Source organism: Choloepus didactylus, chromosome 1, assembly GCF_015220235.1.
Source record: "Choloepus didactylus isolate mChoDid1 chromosome 1, mChoDid1.pri, whole genome shotgun sequence".
NCBI lineage: Eukaryota > Metazoa > Chordata > Mammalia > Pilosa > Megalonychidae > Choloepus > Choloepus didactylus.
This window is the reverse complement of record NC_051307.1, coordinates 95055351-95078890: the sequence shown is the minus strand read 5'-3', so window position 1 is coordinate 95078890 and position 23540 is coordinate 95055351. Positions and strand designations below refer to the sequence as shown.

The 23540-nt window shown below is 43.2% G+C and overlaps 4 protein-coding genes across 7 annotated transcripts in view; 2 read left to right on the top strand and 2 right to left on the bottom strand.

Moving 5' to 3' along the window:
- The window catches only part of PIGZ (phosphatidylinositol glycan anchor biosynthesis class Z), a 46968-nt gene extending 38870 nt beyond the window's left edge, over positions 1-8098 (top strand). The window contains exons 2-4 of one of the 3 annotated variants that reach the window (XM_037837762.1): positions 1724-1934; positions 3709-3811; positions 4645-8098. In XM_037837762.1, coding sequence (XP_037693690.1) covers positions 4659-6242 — 1584 coding nt within the window. In that variant the 5' untranslated portion in view covers positions 1724-1934; positions 3709-3811; positions 4645-4658 and the 3' untranslated portion in view covers positions 6243-8098. Of the gene's footprint in view, positions 1-1720; positions 1935-3708; positions 3812-4644 lie in introns of all 3 variants that reach the window. The other 2 variants (XM_037837760.1, XM_037837766.1) reach the window with 2 other exon arrangements.
- Positions 8099-10915: 2817 nt separating this feature from the next.
- On the bottom strand, positions 10916-12047 carry NCBP2AS2 (NCBP2 antisense 2 (head to head)). Of its 2 annotated transcripts, XM_037837768.1 has the most exons (2): positions 11366-12047; positions 10916-11220 (listed from the first exon to the last, which is right to left on the bottom strand). In XM_037837768.1, exons 1-2 carry the CDS (start codon positions 11631-11633, stop codon positions 11174-11176), a joined length of 315 nt encoding a protein of 104 aa, XP_037693696.1. In that variant the 5' UTR covers positions 11634-12047; the 3' UTR covers positions 10916-11173. The 2 variants fall into 2 exon arrangements, with proteins under 2 accessions (XP_037693696.1, XP_037693699.1); XM_037837771.1 differs by having other exon boundaries at positions 10916-11746.
- Positions 11775-19392, top strand: NCBP2 (nuclear cap binding protein subunit 2). The gene is made up of 4 exons (XM_037837767.1): positions 11775-11940; positions 14660-14841; positions 17106-17244; positions 17789-19392. The coding sequence occupies exons 1-4, from the start codon at positions 11863-11865 to the stop codon at positions 17858-17860; spliced, it is 471 nt and encodes a 156-aa protein (XP_037693695.1). The 5' UTR covers positions 11775-11862; the 3' UTR covers positions 17861-19392.
- Positions 19393-20426: 1034 nt separating this feature from the next.
- The window catches only part of SENP5 (SUMO specific peptidase 5), a 91730-nt gene continuing 88616 nt past the window's right edge, over positions 20427-23540 (bottom strand). The window contains exon 12 of the mRNA XM_037837743.1: positions 20427-21727. The gene's annotated coding sequence lies outside the window, so the exon portion shown is untranslated. The remainder of the gene's footprint in view (positions 21728-23540) is intronic.

The following is a 23540-nucleotide window of genomic DNA, read 5'->3' as shown; positions in this document are numbered from 1 at the left end:
TTATATTTCACAATAAAAAGTGTAAAAAAAAAATGGGCAAAAGACTTGAATAGGCATTTCTCCACAGAAGATACACAAATGGACCAAAAGCACAGGAAAAATACTCAGCATCATTGGCTGCTCAGGAAATGCAAACCAAAGTCACAGTGAGGTACCATTTCACACCCACTAGAATGGTTACTATTTTAAAAAATGGAAATAAGAGTTGGAGAGGATGTGGAGAAATAGGAACAGCTATAAAATGGTGTAGCTGCTGTGGAGAACAGTTTGGGAGTTCCTCAGAAAGTTAAACAGAATTACCATATCACCCGGCAATCCCACTTCTAGGACTATACCCCACAGAATTGAAAGCAGGCTCTGGAATAGATATTTCTACACTAATGTTCATAGTGGCATTATTCACAATTGACAAAAGATAGAAACAATTCAAGTGTCCATCAACAGATTAATGGATAAACAAAATGTGGTGTCCACATATGATGGAATATTATTCAGCAGTAAGAATGAATGAAGTCCTGAAGCACGCAACAATATGGATGAACATTGAGGACCTTATGTTGAATGACATAAGTCACACACAATAGGACAAATATTGTATGATCTCACTAGTATGAGCTAATTATAATAAGTAAACTCAGAATTAAAATCTAGAATACAGGTTACCAGGAGATAGAATGAGGTGAGAAAACGGGGAGAAGATGCTTAATGTGTGCAAATTTTTAACTAGGTTGAATTTAAATGTTTGGAAATGGATAGAGGTGATGATAGCATATTATGGTGAGTGTAATTAAGAGCACTGAATTATGTGTGTGATTGTGGTTGTAAGGGGAAGTTTAGAGTCATGTATGTCACCAGAAGAAAAGCTAGAGGATGAAACATGGAATTGTATAATAGTGTACCCTGTGGTGGACAATGACTGTGATTGATAGTACAAATATAAAAATGTTCCTTCATGAACTACAACAAATGTATATTACTATCACAAGAAGTTAATAATAGAGTGGTAGATGGGAAAATGCACCTATTGCAAACTATAAGCTATAGTTAACAGTGATATTTTAACATTCTTTCATTAACAGTAACACATATACCACACCAATGCTAAGGGTTAATAATGGTGGTGTATAAGGGGTATGGGATTTTCATTTTATTCAGTAATGAAAATGTTCTAAAATTGATTATGGTAATGAATGCACAACTATGTGATGATTCTTGAACCACTGACTGTATACTTTGGATGGATTGTATGGAATTTATCTAAATAAAACTGCTTGAAAAAAAAGAAGCCACTATGACTTTTCCCTAGGCCGACATTACATGAGATATCCTAGATTCTAGAAACAGGGGTCAAGGAATGAGGACAGGCAAAGGCTGTGAAAGGGACAGCATGACATAGAGGAAGGAGCGTGGGTTTGGGGGTCTGGCAGAGCTGCGTTCAAATCCCAGTTCTGTCACTTACCATCTCTGTGACATAGGCAGGTTATACAACATAGGTTTCTGTTTCCCCATCTGTAAAACAGGGATGACAGGACTCACTGCCCAGACTGTAGTAAGGATTAAACAAGATAAGTATATAAAGTGTCTGGCAGTTAGCACACACTCAGTAAATAGCAGCTGTTATTATTAATGTCATTGTTGTATGTAGCCCCATCTGAGTTTCTTCAGACAGCTGAACATATTATAATTTACATTATTAATAACTAACAAATGTTCTTTTCAGCAGATGCAGATCTATGGACCCAGAATAGCATCTGCGGCAGCTGGGAAATCATTCCAGGCCCTTGGCCTGGTGCCTTGGCAGCAATTTGACATGAGGATGGCAGCCAAGGTGCTCTGGGGCAGTGCCAGCCTGCTCCGCGTGGTGTGGTGTCTCCTTCCGCAGACAGGTTATGTGCATCCAGATGAGTTTTTCCAGTCACCTGAGGTCATGGCAGGTAAAGCTCCCAATGGGTGGTTAAGATGACCTGCAGGAAAGTCTACCTGAATTTCTGTCTGGATATTTAGTGGGGAGGGAGAAGCATGTGTGTGTGGATGATCAGTAAATCCATACACAAAGCCACAGCCTCTCTGGGGTAAGAAATTGGGAGTGGGAACTTCACATTTCTTTCCTAAATGGCTACACTGATCTGGGTGATATTAACAAAATCCCAGCCTCTTCGATATTTTTCTGCCTTTACCGAAGCACCCAAGACTCAGGCTTTCTTGGGGCATTAGGAGCTCTGGCCCCTAACAGGTGCCACAGATGTGTGGGTTTGGCATCTGCAGAACATTTGTACTAATAGCTGTACTGAGCCAATAGTACAGGTCATTCAGAAAGAAAGCTCTGTTGGACTTCTCAGTGGAAAGATTTTAGAGTTGGGCTTCTCCAGTGTTGGGAAGCTTACACAGAGCTGTGGTCCAAACAGTAAAACTTGTCTTCTTAGCAGGTTGATGTGAGGGGTGAGAACCCCTCTAAAAGTGGGATGCTCAGGCACATCATAGGGATAGCTGCCAGGGGCCTTAAGGCTTTTCAGACACTGTGGGTACATGGCTTCCTCCTCATGGTTCAAGAAGGCTACTTGAGCCCCAGACAACAGAAAGGAGATGAGCCTGCCTGCTCCCTTTAAGCCACTTTTTGAAAGTCACCTACTTTTTTCCTGCTTAAATCCCATCGGTCAGAATGTATCACATAACCACACCTAGCTGCAAGGGAGGTAGAGAAATGTAGTCTTTATACCTGGGCAAATAACCAGCTAAAAGAGGAATTCTATGGCTAAGAAGAAGGGAAAGGGAGGATATTGGGGAGCTAAACAGTTATCTCTGCCACCAGACTCAACTGGTAGATATGTTTTTTTTTAATTGAAAATATGGTCTTCTTTCCCATACATTTATTTTAACCTGAGCCAGTAAAAAGCAGCCAGATGAATCTGATCCTAGATCTTCTGTTTTCCCTTCCACCTTCTGCCACAGATAAAATGACCAAAGGCTAGAGGAATGATAATCAGTTCTAAACAAACAGGAATGTTATCAAATGTGAGATGTTGCAGACACTGGGGTTTGGAGTTGAGCTACAGAAACCAAGACTTATTTCCCAAAGGCCTGGCTTCCCCCACCCCTCTGAACTCTGGGAGGTTGGGGCTCAGCGGCACAAACCAGTCCCAGGCAGCAAGTCTTTTTTGTAATTACAGAAGTACTACTTAAATACATCCTTCTTATCAAAACTTCAAGTATCACAGATAAAAAGAGAGTCACCTTTGACCATAACCCCCATTGCTCACTCTCTTCCCTCATTCCTGCACCCCGATCCTGGATTACAGGCTCTATCGCAGACTCTGACTTCTGAGACCTTCAAATCTGAGGAAAGGAATGGAGCCTCCTACCAACCCACCTGCTCTGCACATACTTTTTCAGGGCACACTGTCACCTCATCTCCCAGGCGTGGTTCCTGTCCCCTTCCCAGGGTGGGGCCTTGGAAGGGCTGAGCTCCTGGTATTCATTTTCAATTGCTGCACAACAAATTATCACAAACTCAGTGGCTTAACAGCACCCATCTGTTAGCTTCCAGTTCTGTAGGTCAGAAGTCAGGCACACAGCTGGGCTCTCTGCTCAGGGTTTAGCAAGGCTGAACTCAAGGTAGGATTGACTGAACTGAGTTTTTGTTTGGAAGCTCTTGGAAAAAAAAAATCTGCCTCCAAGCTCATTCTTTTTTTTTTTTTTAATTTGACACAGTTTAATCTTTACCAAGTTGATGAAACACTCTGGTTTCTGTTTGGATCAAATGTGCTATCATTGTCTTATTTGGCACGGACATGAGATGGAGCTGGGAGAGCAGGTGAGCACTGACCCTGCACCTCACCCAGACTCACTGAGTGGGCACCCAAAGGAGACCTGTCCTCCTCTACTCCTCCAGGAACTCCCAGCTGTTTGCCTTTCTGATGATAATATTTATTCCCACCTTGCTGTGTGGCCAAGAATACTAAGGTGGGGTTCTTTCAGTTCTTAAAATAAAACAAACAAAAAAGAGTTAAAATGGAAAATAACTGGCTGTTCCTGTCAACTTTAGAAGCCAGGTATTCCCTACATCCAGTGGGGAAAGCTTTCCTCAGCCTCTTCCTTCTGTGATCTTGTGTCTGCCCAGCAAGGTGAGAGCAAGTTGGTGAGAGCAAGTCTCCAGGCCAGGGTTACGCCGGAGACAGCTCCAAGGAGACCCTGGATCCCCAGCTCATTCTTGTTGGCAGAATTTAGTTCCAGGTGGCTGCGGGACTAAGGTCCCCGTTTCCTTGCCACAGGCCACTTTCAGCTCCTAGAAGCCACCCACATTCCTTACCAAGGGCCTCCTCCATCTTCAGGCCAGCAATGGTGCACTGAATCCTTCTCACACTTTGAATCTCTGTCTTTTCTATGACCAGCTAGAGAAAATTCTGCTTTAAAAGGGTTCTGTGATTAGGGTCAGGTCCGCTCCAATAATTTCCCTATTTTAAGGTGAGCTGTGTCATCTAATATAACCTAATTGCAGGAGTAAAATCCACCATATTCACAGTCCTGGAGATTATGGAAGTGTGTATCCTGGGTTGGGTGGGTGGGAAGTCTTGGGGGCCATCCTATAATTCTGCCTATCACACCCCATGACTTGGACCCAGTGCACCGCTGCTTCTCTCTCTGCAGAGGATGTCCTGGGTATGGAGGCTGCCCGGCCCTGGGAGTTTTGCCCCAACAGCTCCTGCCGCACAGTGGTCTTCCCGCTGCTGACCTCTGGCTCTGCCTTCTGGCTGCTCCGGCTCTGGGAACGGCTGGGGCCCTGGCCAGGCCCAGTGAGTGGCTATGTGCTACTGGTGGCTCCCCGGCTCCTCTTCACTGCCCTCTCCTTTGCCCTGGACGCAGCTGTGTACCACCTGGCCCCACTGTGGGGGGCAGAGCGTTGGAATGCCCTGGTCCTGCTGGCCAGCTCCTATGTCACTCTTGTCTTCTATACAAGGACCTTCTCCAACGCCATTGAGGGACTGCTCTTCGCGGGGCTGCTGGTGCTGGTATCCCCCCGTGCAGTGTGGGGCCTCGCATCCAAGAAGCCTGTTCCGGACCCGTGGTGGCACAGCTGGCTTCTCGGGGGCATCGTGGCTGCTGGCTTCTTCAACCGGCCCACCTTCCTGGCCTTTGCTCTGGTCCCCCTCTTCCTCTGGGGCATTTGTGGAGCCATGAATCCCAGCTTCAAGACACTGACCCATGAAGCCCTGGTGCTGCTCCCAGGAGCGGCCCTCACAGCGGCAACATTTGTAGCTGTCGACAGCTGGTACTTCTCCAGCCCATCTACATCTAGTACCCTTGTACTTACACCTGTCAACTTCTTGAATTACAACCTGGATCCCCAAAACCTGGCAAAGCATGGCACACATGCACGGCTCACTCACCTGGCAGTCAACGGCTTCCTGCTCTTCGGGGTGTTGCATGGCCAGGCCCTGCAGGCTGCATGGCAACAGCTTCCAGTCTGCCTCCGGGCCTTTGCACAAATGAGCTTCCTGAAGGCACTGGGTGCCCAGGGCCTGCTGCCCAGTCCCAGGTCTCACCTCCTTCTCCTCTACTTTGTGCCCCTGGCCCTGCTGTCTGTCTTTAGCCACCAGGAGGCGCGGTTCCTGATCCCCCTTCTGGTGCCCCTTGTCCTGCTTTGCAGTCTGCAGACCCAACCGGTGCCCTGGAAGGGTGCCCTGGTCCTCTTCAATGCCCTGGGTGCCCTCTTCTTTGGCTGCCTGCACCAGGGGGGCCTCGTGCCTGGCCTGGGGCACCTGGAGCAGGTGGTCCATGCACCTGTGCTCCCTGGCATGCCCACACACTACACACTTCTCTTTGCCCACACCTACATGCCCCCCCGGCACCTCTTACGCCTCCAAGGCCTGGGGTCACCTGTGGAGGTGGTGGACATGGGTGGGACCAAGGACTGGGTCCTGTGCCAAGCCCTGAACAACTTCACCAGACAGCCAGCCTGCCAGGCGTCTGGCGGGCCATGGCTCTGCCGCCTCTTTGTGGTGACCCCTGGCACCATCCGGCCTGCTGTGGAGAGGTGTGGCTTCCCCCTCAAGAATGAGACACTCGTGTTTCCCCACTTGACCCTAGAGGACCCACCAGCCTTGTCTTCTCTGCTGAGTGGGGCTTGGAGGGACCACCTCAGCCTTCATATCATGGAGCTGCAGGAGAAACCTGGCAGAATGATGGAGCAGCCACTGCCCAAACTTCAGCCAGAGAATCTGCCACCCCACCTTCTAGATGAGTAGCTGGGTTGGGTCAGAGCCCTGGTTCTCATCCTTTCTTTTCCTTTCCAGAATTCCCACTCTGCCTCTCCTGGGCATAGCTGTTGGCTGCTCTGCTTTCTGGGTTAGTGGGCACCTTTTCCCTCAGAGACCAAAGATATGACCAGTCAAGTCCTGACGCCAAGGTCCCCAAAGAATCTGGCATAACTAATGGTACCTAACATCTACTCTTGACCTATTCTGTTCAGCCACAGTGATGTTTTAAATATATCAAAATGCCTGGTTGTGAAAAGAAATGATCTGCCAATGACATTCCTGAATGACCTCTCCTAAACCTTCCATGATGCCTTACCTCTTGCTGTCATGACAACCTGTTGGCCTCACAGGTGCCTAGAAAGCAGTGAAGTGTGAAGGAGAGACAACGTGATTCAGATTCAGGAGACCTGAGTTCTAGTCCCTGGTCTTCCACTTTACTGGCTGTGTGATTCTGAGAAAAAGCCCCGTCTCCTCACCTAGTCCATTCCCCAATCTCTACATGGATCAGAGAACCTCTGAGGTGTCTTGCCAGCTAACAGTGAGCCATTCCTGGAGTCATAGCACATGGACCCTGGCTGGGCAGTCAGAGCTCTTTAAGCATGAAAGTGGGGAGTGTTTTTGTATTTCACGACATTTTGATGCCTGCTGTCTCAGTGTTTGCTTATTACCAAAACAAGTCATTTTCAAGCTTTTCTCCCCACTCTCTTCTACTGTCCCTGACAGAGATGGTGGGAAAGTGCCTTGCCCTTTGAGAATCATTTCCCCAGATTAGAACCCAGATGTTCTGCCTCAGTATTGCTGTCTATTTAGGCAGCCTCCCCTTTGGGAAGAGAACATGCAGGGCTCAGTCAGTATCTGATGGCACTTGAGGACAACTTGGTGCTCCCAGAGGCCTTTCTTCTTAAGTGTGGTACGGTCACTCTCCAAGTTCAGAGCCTAAAACCTCTCTTCATGGGATAGAGAGCAAACCCCATGACAAACCAACACCCCCAAGCATGTTGCTCCCCACAACAGCGGGTACCTTCCACCCCAGCCACTGGGAGTGTGAAACACTATGGCCTGGCATCATTCTCCCTCCTCATGCTCTTACCATCCCAAATGAGAACAAGAGACACCTAGCTCACAGGGAAGATCAGCGACCTGGAGGTCAGCACAGAGCAGGAGATCAAACCTATGGAAAAGGTGAAGCCTGAGTCCTTTTCGTTGTCTTCTGGCTAAAGCCTTGGTTACCTTAGAGCAACACCCCATGCAGGCATGCAGCTCTGTGGCTGCCACTGGGGTCCTAGAGCCACCTCTCTCTTGGAACTCACTCAGGCCAACTGAGGAAGAGGAACGTCTGACCTGCTGGCAAATGTTTAACAACTAACTCTTTTTTGAGGGGGAGGGGGCAGAGTATGGGAGACCTGATTTGTAGCATTTGCTGATTTCCATGGTGTAAATATTCCCACCACAGTCGATTCAAGCTACCAACACGATGCCACTGAACCAGGAGCTGGGAAGAAATGTGAACAATCTGCTTTCATGAGCCAGTACGAGCTGGCTCTAGCACACCACGAGACATTTCCCTCCTTGGAACTTTATGGTACCCATTCATGACACTTCATTATTCTGGTGAGCACTTACTTGTTTACTTTCCAGCCAAAGATGGCTTTCTGCCCAACAGATATTAAATCAAGTGGTAACTTGGAGATACCCCAGACTGTGGGACCCCAAACTTTCCTTTGGGCTTCTTGGGACTTTTGCCTCTCCCCTCCCCCACAACTGGGTTCACACCCTCAGAATTCCCTGGAGGAACTGTTGGTGTGGCAGTCCATGTAGATTGTGGTGGTCCCTAAGCTCTAATAAATTTGTCCATAAAGTGTTGGCATTTCACCAGCAAGTGGTGAGTCTTAATTGGCCTGTGGAATAGTGGGCTAGTTGCTTCCCTCCATCTTTTGGCAGGGCTTAGAAGGGCTTAGAGCTTGGAAAGGGATGCTGGGAGACTGCTGCCACTGGGCATGGTGGGAAGAGTTTGGTCTATTATTTCAGTAATAAGATAACTGAAGTCGGTGGTGGGATGGCAGTCCATTGGCTATAAACATTGGAGGCTGCTTCTCAATGAAGGGTAGGTGGGGATCAAATCACCTCTAGCTGGAGCAGAAAGGACCAGTTTTCTCTATCTGCTCTCTGTGAGCCTTTCTACAAAAACAGAAGGAACTTGGTTCCTATACAGCTTCTTCCAGGGAAAAAAAGGAACTGCCCCCCTTCACTTGCTTTCCTTCCTTTCTTACAAAATGGCCAGTCTGTGTCTGGAAGTTTCATTGCTTCCTTACTGCTTCCCCTTTTGTCTCCACCAGTACAGAGAGACCCAACAGTGCATGTACTTGTTTATGTTGAGGGTAATGGGTTGGGCTGGGGACTGCTAATAGTCGCTTCTGATATCCAGACCAAAGAGGTAGAGGCAGTAGGCAGGACAAGCTCATCAGGCTTCCCACTGCTAGATTCCAAGGAGAATTCAGTGAGTTACCTCTGGTCTTGCAGAGGGAGGCTTTGACAGCAACTTTGATAGGAGACCAGGATGCCAAACCAGGACTTTAGTCATTAGGAGAGTGGAGCCCATCTGGCTTCAGAAAGGATTTAATAGCACTTCTGATGGAAAGACAGGAGGGTGGGATGCCAAATCAAAAGTTTAGCCATTAGGAAACTGGAGAACAAGCTACTTTTAGTTTTTCCGTTCTGAGTAGATAAAACAACTCTATTTGTAACTGAAAAAAAAAATGTTCCTTTTAAGCATGGATGGAGGAGGACCTAGAGTACCTTCTTTGACCTTCTCAGGTCTATGGAAACAGGGCCAATTTAGACAAAATTGACTTTCTCCTCCCTTGCTTCTGACTGTAAGCTTCTCAGTCATCCTTATCTTCCAAACAGCCAATACCCTAAGGATCTCTCTCCCTTTACTGGCATAGCCACTTGAAGTGGCTTATTGGGTGGAGAGATGTTCCTCTTTTTTTCAGGTATTTTCTACTCATGCCTCATCTTGTCAGTGGATTGTTTATGAGTTCAGTTAATGCTCTTTTGATTGTAACTAACCTGAGGGAGAAAAATCTGTTATTGTGAGGATACTGAGTTATCTCCTAGAATCTAGAGTCATGCAACTAAGACTTGAAAAGGGCAGAATCAGGATCCCTTGGCAGGAGCTTCAGGACTTTCTCTTTAGGTCAGTCGTTAATGTGGCTACCAACAATTCTTTGCCTTGAGTATAAATTCCTAAGGGTTTGCATCTGATTGGCCCTCTCCAAACCAGTCCCCTATGGCCAGGGAACTGAAACAAGATTGTAGAAAATACACCTTGTGGACAAGCCAGGGCATGCTCAGAGGAAAAACGACAGCCAGTCACTCCAGTAGGTGTTCAGGGCAGAATGGAAGGCTTTGTCACTTGTGAAAGCTTTCAGGTTTCAAACACATCCGGCAGAATTATTTGAAGGGCATCTTTTTATGCCTCTCAAAGTAATCACTGGGTCTACTCCCAGAAAGGACCTGATGCAGGTTTGGGAGGGGATCTGTGGGAGGAGGATCCATTGATGGTGTCAGTCCATGACTCATCCCCTTAATAATGAAGATAATGAAGGTGGGGAGATGGATCCTATTGTTACGAAGATTTGCTAAACTGATACTGATACAGAAACCTGTAACAATGAGTAAAAAGTAGGGCTGCCTGCATGAAAGCAATACTAATTATAACACATGACTGGATAGCCTTTAAGCCCAAATACTGTGTAGCACCAGGCCTGGAACCACTACTCCATTTCATTTGTCAAGGAAAAACATGGCCAGAGCCAACCTAGTAAAAATGGTAGCCAATGACTATTTTGTTAGGCATGAGGTATTAAATGATTTGTCAACATTTTAAAAATCAGATTTCTCCTAGGCAACTTAATTTCCAGCTTCTGAAAAATTAGAAGATCCAGCACCACACAATCCCACAAAGCAAAAACCAGCTGGCACTGAGGAGCTGCTACCCCTGTGGATGGGTCAGAGGCTTTCCAGTTTCAGACAGTGCCCTCCCCATTTATTGCTTGTCCTCTACAGGCATGAGTTTGAAATACCCAGGGTAGACTCTTCATGACTGTCAGAAAAGCTAAGGTGTTAAATTCTGTGTGGTCTCCATCCTAAAAGCCTTTCCTGTGGCTTCAAGCTTTCTAGATTACAATGATTAACCTAATTAGAAATTATCAGAAATTCAGCTAGGAGTCCCAAATGACAGGGTATTTCTAAATACAACTGATTTCCTAATCATGGGTCTATTAGCTGGACCAGTCATAGTTTGTATCCCATAACCGCTAAAATGAAAGAATAGGAACTCAGGTACTTCTCCAAGTAAGAAGGAGTCCTAATATCTGGTACTAATGGGAGAAGGCAAGCACTGATGGTCAGGGCAAATGCTGCAAAGAAGCTGTGATTAAGGATGGAGGCCCTGGAGTCAAATGCCTGTGTTCACATCCCACTCTGTAAGGCCTTTGACAACTTAAGAAGTAGCTTCTATTTCCTCACATGAAAGGGGCTGTAAACATGCAATTACCAAGTACCAGCAGAGTAAGAACTCAGTGTTAACTAATATCATGGACCTACAGCCCCCAGGATTCCCAATCCATCCTGCCTGAGAAGTATCACACTCAACCCCGTTAATCAGCTCACATATTTAATCAGAGTATTTTGGCAGCTGCAGGGCTCTTTCCATCGATAATCTTCCTTGAAAGAAGTGCCCGGCGGCTCCAGTGCAGAGGTAGCAGCATCTATCAAAAGTTTCGGTCCCATTCGCAGAGACCAGGACCTCTTTCCGGCTGTGGCTCTCTGTAAATCGTGTATCAGGGTCCGGCCTATCTTCACCCGTCAGGCTTCGGGGTCTTTCTCCACACTGGACCCTGTCCGATCAAAGGGCTTCAACGGTGTTGTCGGTTTGGTCTCGGCTTTCCTATGAGTGGGACATCTGTAGGACGACAATCTGAGTCAGAATTCGGAGCCGTGCACAGTGCTTAACGCCGAGACTGATGTGGAGCCAAGAAAGAAAAGCAGGTTATCTCGGCCCGGCCAGGCCCGGGCTTAGGGGTCTGAGCCTGGGCCCCTCTGGCTACCTGGCGGTGACCCCGGGCGGTCCCGAAGGCCGCGGCGCAGCTCCTGGGTGAAGGTGTCTCTGAAGCGGGCAGCGCGGCGGCCCAGAGATTTCGCGGGCCCAGCCGTGAGGCGCCGGAGGCGGCAGACAGCGTCCTGGCCGTGCAGCTGGGCCTGCAACAGTGCGAAAGCTGTGAGTTGAGCCGCACGCCGGATGGGCCGCGACTCGGACAGACGCTCCACCAGCTGCGCGCTGTTCAGCAGGGAGACCAGCAGCCGCCGAAGAACCATCCTACCCGGAGGGCCCCGGAACCAGGAACACACCGCTCTCACCTTCTAATCGGCGACTCCCGACGACGGACAGCGTCTGCATCCACGCCACTGGATTACGACACTGACGCGCTTAGATTGGACCCTAGAATTTCCGCTTTCTGCATCTGCCTTACGCATTTCCGGTGCCGACTGCGGCTCCGCTATCGCGCTCCTGTTGTTGCAGCGTCCTCATTCACCTGTTTGCACTATGTCCAGCGGACTTCTGAAGGCGCTGCGCAGCGACTCCTACGTGGAGCTGAGCCAGTACCGGGACCAGCACTTCCGGGTGAGGGAGGCTGAGCCGCGAGAGGGAAGAATGGGTCAGAATGCTGAGAAACGGTTACCCTTGTCTCATTATTGTGTCTTCCATCCTTCTGTTGTCCCGAAAAGCGAAGTGAGGCCGTGGTGCGGCCGGGGGAGGCAGGGAATGGTTGCGGAAGGGCGTTTGTATCTCACTGAAGCCACTTCCTTTCAGAGAAAGGGAGTCCGAGGCTCACTTTCCATTCCCTTGCAGCCGTTCCTTGTACTGGGAGGCGCCTTCCGGACCCAGATATTGGGGCCTTTTTTTTCTTTTTTAATTAGATCAACGAAACAATACCCTTTGGCACTCTGGGTCTTTTCCTTCCTCTAGTAGGAAGGTCTTACAGTGTTCTCAGTGGTGGGAGACAGACTTGAGCCTTGCCTCCGCCGTCGGGGAGCCCTCGGTGTGGAGAGATGGACCAGCCAAGCTAGGCACGTTGAGGGTGTCTGGGTGTCAAGAACTGCTGGTTTTCAGAAGAGGGAACTTTCAGATGTCAGAGATTTTGTGGAAGAGAAAAGGCTGCAGAATTTAGAGAGCGATTCATGGTGGACTTTTAGGTGTCAACAAAGATCAGGTGTAGGAGAGGTAGACTTATCAATCCAATTACTTAATAAACATTTATTGAGTGTTGTTATAAAAGCATTCTGCCCAGCAAGGGTGGGGTGGGGAATGAAGACAATTACCTCACCCTAAGAGCTCACAACCCTCTAGTACTGATTGTAAAGGTTAATAGTTTTTAAATGTTTACTGTGTGCCAGGCATGATTTTCATTTCCACCACTTTTACAGTTCTTATTATTTTAGAAAGTTTCACATCATAACCATCTTGAATTTAAACCATCCTGCAAGATTAGAACTGTGAAAGGATTCGACTTTTGCTATTATTTCATCTCTAGTTTAAAGCCTATCACTTTAATTAGATAGTAGTACAGTACTGCCATGTGGAATTTCTAGTGTTCCTTGAATGGAATCCACACTGATAATACCTTAAGTAAATACTTAACACCACTGTTGACTTAAGCTGTAGGCCATTTGTTTGGACATTACTTACATGTGTAAGAAAAGCAGAAAAAAGGAAATGACTCTTGATCATAATTTTAACAAATATCAGAAGTAATATACAGTGAATCCACTTGTCCTAATGTCTCATTTCAAAGTTCTGAAAACTTATTTTTAATATAGAATGACTATTGTGTGGAGTTTTAAGGGCATTATGGGATTGGAGGTAAACTGGGTTTGAATTCCAGCTACAACTACTGAGTAGCTGTGTGACATTGGACAAGTTACTTAACTGTCTTTTTCCTCATGTGTAAAATGAGGATAATAAATTAGAACCTACTTCATACAGTTCTGAGAATTAAATGATTTAACATATATATATGTCTCTGATTCTTCCAGAGACAGATATTTACCAGTTTCTTGTGTGTGATATTTGTGTATATTCAGACTTAGTAACTTGGAGCATACTCTTTTCACTATTCTGTGCTTTTTCACTTTACACTTCTTCTTGGAAATGTTCCGTATCATTGCATGTGGCTGTATATTTTTCTAGAGGCCACATATAAGATGTGTTGTAATTTATTTAATCAGTTTTCTTTTGATGTGAGTTTATATGGTTTCTCTATTTCTCTAATCTAACGTGATCACAAGAGCTATTATTCTGAACACTGCTTGCAAAGCATTCAGAGACGAATAACGCAAGGTCATATTTTCAGAATGAATGAAACTGGGCAGCATTACATATGGAGTAGTAAAAGAAGAAAGGGCTCTTAAGAAAGTGCTCTGTAAGGGTTGATAATGGGTCAGCTCAGCTTCTGCCTTGTAAGCTGTATACCACCATTAGGTGGAAGAAGGATCATCTTAAATCCAAACAGGAGTATGGTTGATGTTAGAGCCCTACTGGGTCAGAAGGGCCTGAGAGCAGGTTAGCCAGTGAGCTTTTTATTTTTTAATCAGCATTTGTCCTCCTTAATGTAGAGGCTGGAGGAGATCCAGGGGTGGCCACAATGGTTTCTGTGAAGGCATCTAAATTACCATGTCTAGCCCATGGTGGACCATCTTGTCCCCAGGAATTGTCAGGTATTTTTGCTGAAACCAAGTTATACTCTTGTCTCTAGCTTCATCCTGGCCCCTAAGTCAGGAAGCCCAGAAAGTGACATCTCTTTTGTTTTCAGTGGTTACTATATTTTCTCCTAAACTCGGAGAAAAAATATTTGAGCATATAACCATCTAAGCAGTTGCTGCTTTGCACGGTCTTTAAGGGAGCATTACAAGGGGAACCCTATATCTGGAAGTTCATTTATTTTTCTCTATAAAGGATAAGAGAGCTTTTTCTTACATATTGGCTCAAGATATGGAATTTAAGCTTGGGCCATAAAAGAAGGATCCCTACTGAGGATATGGATTGTGCAGGGAAAAGGTATGATACTTGCATGACAGCTCAGTGCATTGGAAGGAAAGTTGCATGTGGTATAACTGTTGAGCCTTAATCCTCTACTAAAAGCAGTGTCTAGACCTTGCGTAAGTGCTACATAGAATGTAAACCCTTCTCTCTTTTTTTTTTTTTTGTGCAAGGGATTTTGTGGTGGATTGGGATGAAGAGAGAAGCTGATGCCCAAGTCAGAATTAATGAAAGTTTTTATCATACTGAGGAATATTATTTAAACAGGGTCTTTTCTATTGTTTACCTTTTTCTCCATTTCTAGGGTGACAATGAAGAACAAGAAAAATTACTGAAGAAAAGCTGTACGTTGTATGTCGGAAATCTTTCCTTTTACACAACTGAAGAACAGATCTATGAACTCTTCAGCAAAAGTGGTGACATAAAGAAAATCATTATGGGCCTGGATAAAATGAAAAAAACAGCATGTGGATTTTGTTTTGTGGAGTATCCTTCCTGTGTCTCTAATGTAGCTGCTGAACTAGGGTAGAGTTGAGAGTGGTTGTTGCCTGTTCAAAAAAATAAGTGAGGATATGAACTTATTAGAATCTCTGCACTTACCTCTCCCTCTTCTTCCCTCATCTACCTCTTGCCTTTGGTCTGATGTGTATACATGCTCATGTTGTGAAAGCTGGTAACATTTACTTTCTGTTCTGAAATCTGTGCTTTATGATTCATTTAAGAAAATCTTTCAAGTGATATGTCCATGATATTAAAAAAAAAAGTCCTAAGGGTGCAGTGAAAATATAGTCTTCACAGCACTACAAACCCCTAACTCCCTTCCCCAGAAGCAGCCAGCTACCAGTCTCTTGAGTGTCCTGCCGGAAAAAATCTGGGATGTGTGGTAGCATACTGCGTGCTATCATTTTTTTCACTTATCTTAGAAATTGTTCCAAGTTAGTACATGTAGGTCTGCCTCTTTTTTAAATGGCTGTATAGTATTTCATTTTGTAGCTGTAGTATATTAGTTGATTATAAGTCAAACTATACTTGTGATCCTTTATTCTCTTTCTGTTAACTATTAGACCTAGATTTATCCTTCATGTTTTTTTATTTATTTGCCATTTTGCTTTACATTCTGAGAAATTTCCCACACTTGATCTAATGTGTCTTTGATCCCCCCCGCCCCATGCCCCCTTGCCTATCTGGGGTTAGTTCTACTTGTTTTTCTTCTTTTTTTGTTGTATTTTATGCTGTAAAATTTCCTCAAATGTCTGGTAATCCCTGGGTTTCCATTCATAATTAGGGAAAAGAAGGCTGACTACCCAGCCCAGGCTTGCTCTCAAGTTGCTGGCTTGCCTTTGCTGTATGTGGGCTTCCAAAATGTCAGAATGAGAAGGGATTTTATTTTGGCCTGCTAACATCTGGTTCCTCCAGACAGTTCCTTCAGAACCCTTTAATTTTTTTTTAATTTGTCTTCCAGCTTACAGGTCGTCTTCCTACATAGAGACACCTAATTAAACAGTATTTATAGCCTCACTTCTTACTCAGCTTTGAATTAAAGAATTTCCTGGGATTGCTTTCTCCTTCTTTAAGCCTTTTCAAGAATATTTCAAACTGTGACTTTAATTTCATCCATTAGCACTCGTTTATCAGCTTCTGTTGAGTCTCTTATCTGCTGATGGCCTCTTCCATTCTTTAGGTTTATGTTCCTTTCCTATTGTCTTATTGTGGGTCTTGAGAAGGAAAGGAAAGAAATATGCTATCAAGGTGAACCTGAAACCCTAATGTGCAACTTTTTAATTTTGGTATTTCTGGGTTCAGCAAACTACTTCCATTTTCCCTCCAGACACATGGGACCAGATGGCCCAGGTTTTGCTTTTGCCTTTGGTAGTGATGGCAAAAAATACATCACAGGGGGGCAAGGACAACCATGAAAAAACAAGGCTAAGAAAATCCACCCAATAGATAATTAATCTCTGAAAATTTTATAATTTAGTGTTAATATTCAAAGAGTCTGAGAACCACTGTTTCTGCATATTTGCCTTGTAGGTCAGAGATCAATAATCATAATGGCAAATGTCTGAAAGAAGCTACCATTGACCACTGGGTTTTTTTTTTTTTTTTTCCTCATAGTTTGTCCTAGCATTCATTTAATTCATTCAACAAAAAATTACTGAGCGCTCACTATATGCTGGGCATTTTCTAGGTGTTGGATACGGGAATTGCAGGGACTGTTTATCTACATGTGTAATTACAGACAGGACAAAAAATCTATATCAGCATTTTCTAAACCCAGTTGATAATCATAATTTTTTGTAGAGATTTTTAAAAACACCATTCACAGACAGATTTAGTAGATCTGATTCTACTAACCTGGATAATGCACTGTGGCCCTCCTTCTTAAGACTGTTTTTGACTCTGCAGCTTCCACTTTGGATGTCACTTTTCTTAGAAAAGGCTCTGTGCAGTTTCTGATCTGAACCTTCACTAAACATACTTTGCAAACCAAAATATGGGGACAAGAGGACCAAATAATTGTTAATAGGACTATCCAGGAAGTCGATCAATGTAGCTATGGATAAATATTTGACTCCTTAAGTGCTTCTGAACTTCAAACAGGCCTGTGCAGCCAAATTATTGTTGTCTTTGAACTCCACTTGGATTAGTTTGTGTACTTTTTCTTACAACTCAGCTTCACTTAGATGTTGCTTTATTTCCAAGAACATTTGTTGAAATGCTATATAGTGTTCCTTAATATTACGCTTAAGGTACTATTCAAGAGCAGATGCAGAAAATGCCATGCGGTACATAAATGGAACTCGTCTAGATGACCGGATCATTCGCACAGACTGGGATGCAGGCTTTAAGGAGGGCCGGCAGTATGGCCGGGGGCGATCTGGGGGCCAGGTATGTAAGAAGGTTCTCTGGGCTCAGCCTTTGCCTGGGTTCCTAGACCAGGTAACAGGTGTTTAGTCAGTTTGTATTTACTCTTTTGGAAATAACTTTGTGCCTATAACCCTGTCTGGAAATAAATCTGAAAACCACCCATTGGGATTGGTAAATTATTTTTGTAAACCATTAAATGGAATATTCTGTACATTTCCATAAGCAGTGAAACTTCTAGGGTGCAGAAAAATGCACTGAAATGAGTTTTAAGTTTTTATCTAAAGGGTCTAGTTTAAATACATATTCTTTGGAATGCCCTATTTATTGTTGAGCACTGATGAATGAGTATGAATCTGCTGTTTGTTAAAAAATAACTGGGCAGTCTTAAATACTTTGCAAGGCAATTGAGCTTTCTATTATTTGCTCAAAAAAAAAAAAGTTATATGTCCTGCTTGAATGCTCACACTATAACATCTGAAAGGTAAAGCTATTTAACGTGTATGAGGAAAGCATAGTTGTTATACCTATCTTCTCTATGTTATAACTTGTGTTCTTTTTAATTAAGGTACGAGATGAGTATCGGCAAGACTATGATGCTGGGAGAGGAGGCTATGGAAAACTGGCACAAAACCAGTGAGTGGGTGAGAGCCCCATTAGCGAAAAACACACTCCTTGGCCTGTTGAATTTGTTGAAGAGCAATACTGAAGGTCTGCAAACCAGCCGTTTCTACCAACCTTTGATCAATGTCTCTACTAAGCTGGAAGCCTCATCATGGTTTTCCTCTCTGAAAATTATTAAAGGACAGAATCCAAAAGAATGCCTTTAATTTTAGTTTTAGAATCTTGTGTCAGATTACCAGAATGATTTTCTGTTATTAGGTCAAAAATGTGTTGTATGATGACAGATTAGATCTATGATGTTGATTAATCTGTCAGCCAAAAACATCACACTTCTTTTAAGAAGACTGGAAAAACTGAAAAATTTGTTTTACCATGTTTGAGTCTAAGTAGGTTTATGATCTACATTGGTGCCTGGATTTTCTTTTTAATTTTTAAATTTGCATAAAAGTAATAAATGGAGTTTTGCTATGTATTATGGTCTTGCCCTACATTAGGAACAGATGTTTGACAACTGAATTTGTTTTCTATGCTGAATTCTCATCTCTCAAGGTAAACTTAAGAGCAAGGGGCCTACCTAAATAGTTGGTACAAAAGTTAAGCATTAGACAGACCCCAGAGGACACCACTTGCACCCATGCTTTATATGGTCCTTCAGGAAATGCAAGTGCAGGACTCAAAGGGTATTTACTTAACACATTTTTCAAAAGTTGTACATGTTATACCTAAAGTTAAAGAAAGCAAGAGTTCATATTATTAAGCACTTCAGATGTTCGAATGGGGGCACTGTCAGTAGGAAATGTGATGAAATAACAAGGGATGAGTTAAAACATTGCCTTGAAATTATGAAGGTTGCTCTGATGTCCATCAGATCTATTCTTTTCATTTTCAGAGTGATCTTGGGAATGGAGTGGGTTTAAAGAGCTTGAAGATCAAGAAAATGCTTAACAAAATGATCAGATAAGCCTCCCTCGGGAAATGTCTTTTTCAGCAAATTCTTGTATTGAAGTCTGTTTTGTTTTTACCCCATGTCAAATTAATTATACTTACTGAGGGTCAGAGCCTTAATAGCAAGCAGCTGATCTCTACAGAGAGAGGAGTCTAGAGAATTTATTATGCATTTGTAAAGCAAGAAGTGATTTGTCTGTAATACTTTGTGTGAGCTTTTCCTCACTTAAAAATGCTAATCTAGTATAATATTCCCTGATAAAAGTGGTTTGTGAAAATTGGGGCCGAAATAACTAATGTGGACATCTTTCTTTCGTATTACAGTAACTACGTTTTCTCATGAAATTCAAACTTTATTTGAATTTTTAAAAGTGCTATAACCAATTGTAAGTACTTAAGAAGAAATGTGTAATTTAATGAACATATACTATTTGTTTTTCTAATTTCTTTTCACATTGTAGTTTCAATTAATGTATTTTATGTATTTTTTTGTAGTAAACATAACTCAGATTTCTGCAAGTTTAAAACCACAGAGCGGTTCTTATTTGAATTGTCTCTTCTGTGACAAGTCACCTTTCAATAAAGTTGGACCAATTTACTGTCTGCCTGTTTCCTCACCTATAAAGAGGGACAGTGGAGCTTCCTTAATCTGGAATATCTATGATTGTGCAGAGTTTGCATGTTCATTTTGATCTGACAATTTGAGCTAGCTATGGCTTTATGTGAAGAGAGAGGAAGGGCTGTTCTTACAATGAAGATGCAATCTGGAATATCTATGATTGTGCAGAGTTTGCATGTTCATTTTGATCTGACAATTTGAGCTAGCTATGGCTTTATGTGAAGAGAGAGGAAGGGCTGTTCTTACAATGAAGATGCAACTGGCAATTTAATTTTCTTTCCTTATAGATAGAAGAGTAAGTTATAATAATTTCCTGAAAAAAATCTGCTCTGGATGATTGGAGGGGAAGAGAAATTGGGGCTGAATTAAAAGGACCTGACATTTCTTGGGCTTGAGGATGCTAAATAATGTCAGTCTTTTCATTGCATCCCTCCTTTCCTGTTAGGAGCAGGAAGAAAAGAGGGGCCTGGTTCAACTTGGTACTTGACCTGAGTCAGAGAAAGTGAAAATTCAAACATAATACTCTTAATACTAGGGGAACAGAACATGTGGATAAAGTATCAGATGTAGCAGGCTGGGAACTGTATACTTATCAGGTCCCTACACCTTACTAGCAGAAGTATCTTCTGTTCAGAGACATTCACTATTTTGAGAGTTTAGCAAAAATGCAAAATCTGAGATTTGACTCAAAGTTGCTTTAGAGTTCTTGGCCACTAGGTACATGTAGCTATTTAAATTAACTAAAATGAAATAAAATTAAACATTCAGTTCCTGAGTCATACTACCCCCATTTCAAATGCTCATTATCCACATGTGATTAGTGGCTCTTGTAGTGGATACAAATATAGTGATTTCCATCGTCGCAGAAAGTTCTCAGCGACAGTGCTGATCTAGGGGCAAGATACATAGGGCCTTCACTGGTTGCTGTTCATAAATGAACTCTGTCACGACTGCAATGTTACTGAAATTACTACTCACCAAACAGTACATGTTACTCAACACAAGAGAACACAAGTTTATAAAGGCATTTAGTTTATTTTTCAAAAAAATATTTTGCTAGAAGTGTTGAGTACTGTAATTTTACATGATCACAATCTTTAAATAAATTCCTTCTTTTCTGACCAACAGGTACCATTTAAGTGGACAGCTTGTCAAGGTCTGCTTTTGTAATGCCCAAATACTATGTAGCCCTTCTCTGATGGTATTCCTTAGGTCCTTTTAATTATCTACAAAATATGTGCCTAACTGCCCACTGAATTCAATTTCCTTACATAATTAAGCAGAGCAGGTAATCAATATATCTAATTTGCACTATTAGTACACCGTTTCTCGCCTGAAGGGCCTGACCCACCCAAAGCCCTCAATTACTCCTAACCCAGGGAAGCAGTGAACCATAACTGTAGAGAAAAAGGGCAGCTCAACTTAGTCTAGCGCTGGCTGTGTCCCAATTAAGTCTGTTATTGTTTTGTTCTAACCTTGAATTCAAGATGAACAGTGTTATATTCAACAGTAAGTAGAAAATAAAACACAAAACCAAAAAAGTGATTTGGGGATTAATGGCAACAACTGCTTCTTTTCCCTTCCTTAAGAGTTAACTAAAAATTGATTCTGATTCTTGAGAAAATCTTAAGTAAAAGTTGGATTAAATCTACATTCACTGCTACTGATTTAAAAAAAAGGAAAGATCACTGGAAAGAAGGAACTACAGCCTGATAAGTTTGCTGATAGAGAGGACTGGGCAGCTTCCTGAAGGCACATTGTAAGTAACTTTTATTTGTATAAAGCCTGCACTCAACCCCAGAAGTAGGTCTGCCCACCGTGTGGGCACCCAAGCAGTTCAGTGCCAAACTAGTGACAGTAAAACAATGCCTGTCTCTGACCAACAGCCCAGAGTATATTTCAAAACTGTCTTTGTTGAAAGGAAGCAATTACTGCAAGCATCAGGACAAAGGTCAGTCTAATCTAGGACTTATGCTAATAGGAATCTACACCCAGTCACAAGAAAAGAAGGGAGAAAGCAATTATAGGTGCTAAAACCAAGTTTCATGAATGGCAAAGAGAAACATTTTACCAGACTTTTAAAATACTCAACATTTAGGCTAACCCATGCTGAACAGTGCACCTCAAAGTGCCCTGTTAAGCTGGAAGTGAGAGTAACTGAACTTGGACAGCTCACCTAAGGTTCTCTACACTCATCCCTGCATGCCTCAATGGTGACACCATGACCATTTATCAGATAGGAGGAAATGGCAACTCAAGCTCTGGGCAGTAAAGATTCTTGCTGGAACACAATTCTTTCTGTCTTCTGCGTGACTGGTTCTGTCAGTGAGGAAGTGAGAGATGGAGCTCTTAAGTACAAGATGATACAAGACATTTTGAATTGACAGCCTACTTACTGGCTAGTTTGGTGTACTCCCCAACAAACACCCAAAAATTACCAGAGACAAATGTCTCACATACAAATGTGAACAGCCTCGTGTTTGCATAATTTTGTCTGAAAACCTCAAGCAGGCATTTTCCCCACTTTCAATTGTCTTATTTCCTAATGCTGACACAACTCTACCTATAGCAGCGTAAGTGCCTCTAATCTAAGAAAGTCTTTTTAATGATTTGAAGCACAATAAGAAATACTGACCTGGTTTTATACAAAGTAGTTTCTTTGAGTCTGGGGGACTCAGGACAGGAAAGTGCCGGGGCTATCTCCCAATGTAAACACTGGTGTTGGTGCTTGGAATGTTTGGGGATGAGAGAATCCTGCATGTAAACATGTTCTGACTCAACCCTCAACAGTCAGCCTTCTCTCAGCCATATCTTAGGGCCAAATTAAACTGCACATTTTAGCTTCTTATTTTCAACACCCCACACCTAACTGGGCATAAATTCAAGTATTTTCTGCCATTTACTTGGTCTTTTTCTGTACAAGCGTCTGAGTTTCTTAATATACACATTTGTTGTTTTTTCCCTCCCAGTTGAAAACAGATAACTAGGTTGGTTTAACATGCATCTTTCCTTTTTTCCTTTCCTTTCAAGTATGTCACAAAAGACCAGATAAAAGATGCAAGATCCATTTAATCCTAATGTAGCTAAGTGTAGGAACAGGGCTACATCTGCCTTTCCCCAAAAGATGATGTTCACAGAGGGGGAAAAAAAGAACTCCTGTGCTGGAGTGTCAGAGTTGGCCAAGCAGAGGCCAAATAAGAACCCTTGCAAATTGCTTAGATTAACAGAGAGATACGAGAAAAATATTCTAACTGTTGCACTCCCATGGAATGATGTCTACTCTATTAGGTTCCCTCTTTTCTCCTCCCCACCAACCTACAAAAGACCTGAAGTCAGTCTTCAATACCTAAAGGAAAAACAATTCATTTTTTAATGTTTTCATGTTAAATGCCCTTGAAATAGAAATGTATTTATAAATCTTAACATCTTCCATATGGGAGGCAACAAAAGGGAAGTTATGACTTGCAAATTACTCCAGAAAGTCTGAATTCTCATTTGTTTGACCACTAGTTGGTTGTGTGTTACATTTTTTTTAAAGATAAAAAACAAAAATCCAGGGAATTCAATGTCCCAGCAAAAATCTTTATAAGATTTATGTATTCTAACTCGTAAAACCAAGACTGAAATCTCTCATTTGCTAAGATAACTGCCCCCAAGGTCACTGCCTTTTTCTCATACAAGAGCAGAGTGATGGAGGGCAACAGCACCTTCTTGTAGGGCAGCAGGGATGCACTGTATCACAAATGAAAGCTTGAAGGTCTCCCATACGGGTGACAACTAACTAGTTCTCATCACTGTCTAGTCTTGCCTTGCTTTGCTTTGCAACCATATACAGTCTGTTTATCCCAGAGGGTGTGTGAGAACATTCCTGCCTCAATCAGCCCTTCCCAAAGCAGGCACTGCTTACAACTGTGCCTCCATAAATAAACTCACACCGGTCAGTTTATGACCACTTTTATCTCACCCTTCAGAAGGGAATGCAATCTTACTCTCCAAGACTCTTCTTGGAGAAGGAAGTCAATGAAAGATGCTACTGGTAAAAACAAACCGGACCCGGCTTTGTCAAAACCACCCCAGGGAAAATTTACTATTCTGAGTTATGTCAAAAACAGGTCTTGGATTTTTAGGTTCT

Bases quoted from the DNA above. Each gene is read 5' to 3' on its own strand.
- NCBP2AS2 (XM_037837768.1), bottom strand. From the start codon at position 11,633: ATGGTTCTTCGGCGGCTGCTGGTCTCCCTGCTGAACAGCGCGCAGCTG. The intron at 11,221-11,365 runs GTAGCCAGAGGG...GTCGTCCTACAG, and splicing joins CCGCCCGGGGTCACCGCCAG to ATGTCCCACTCATAGGAAAG.
- NCBP2 (XM_037837767.1), top strand. From the start codon at position 11,863: ATGTCCAGCGGACTTCTGAAGGCGCTGCGCAGCGACTCCTACGTGGAG. The intron at 11,941-14,659 runs GTGAGGGAGGCT...CTCCATTTCTAG, and splicing joins ACCGGGACCAGCACTTCCGG to GGTGACAATGAAGAACAAGA. The intron at 17,245-17,788 runs GTATGTAAGAAG...TTTTTAATTAAG, and splicing joins GGGGGCGATCTGGGGGCCAG to GTACGAGATGAGTATCGGCA.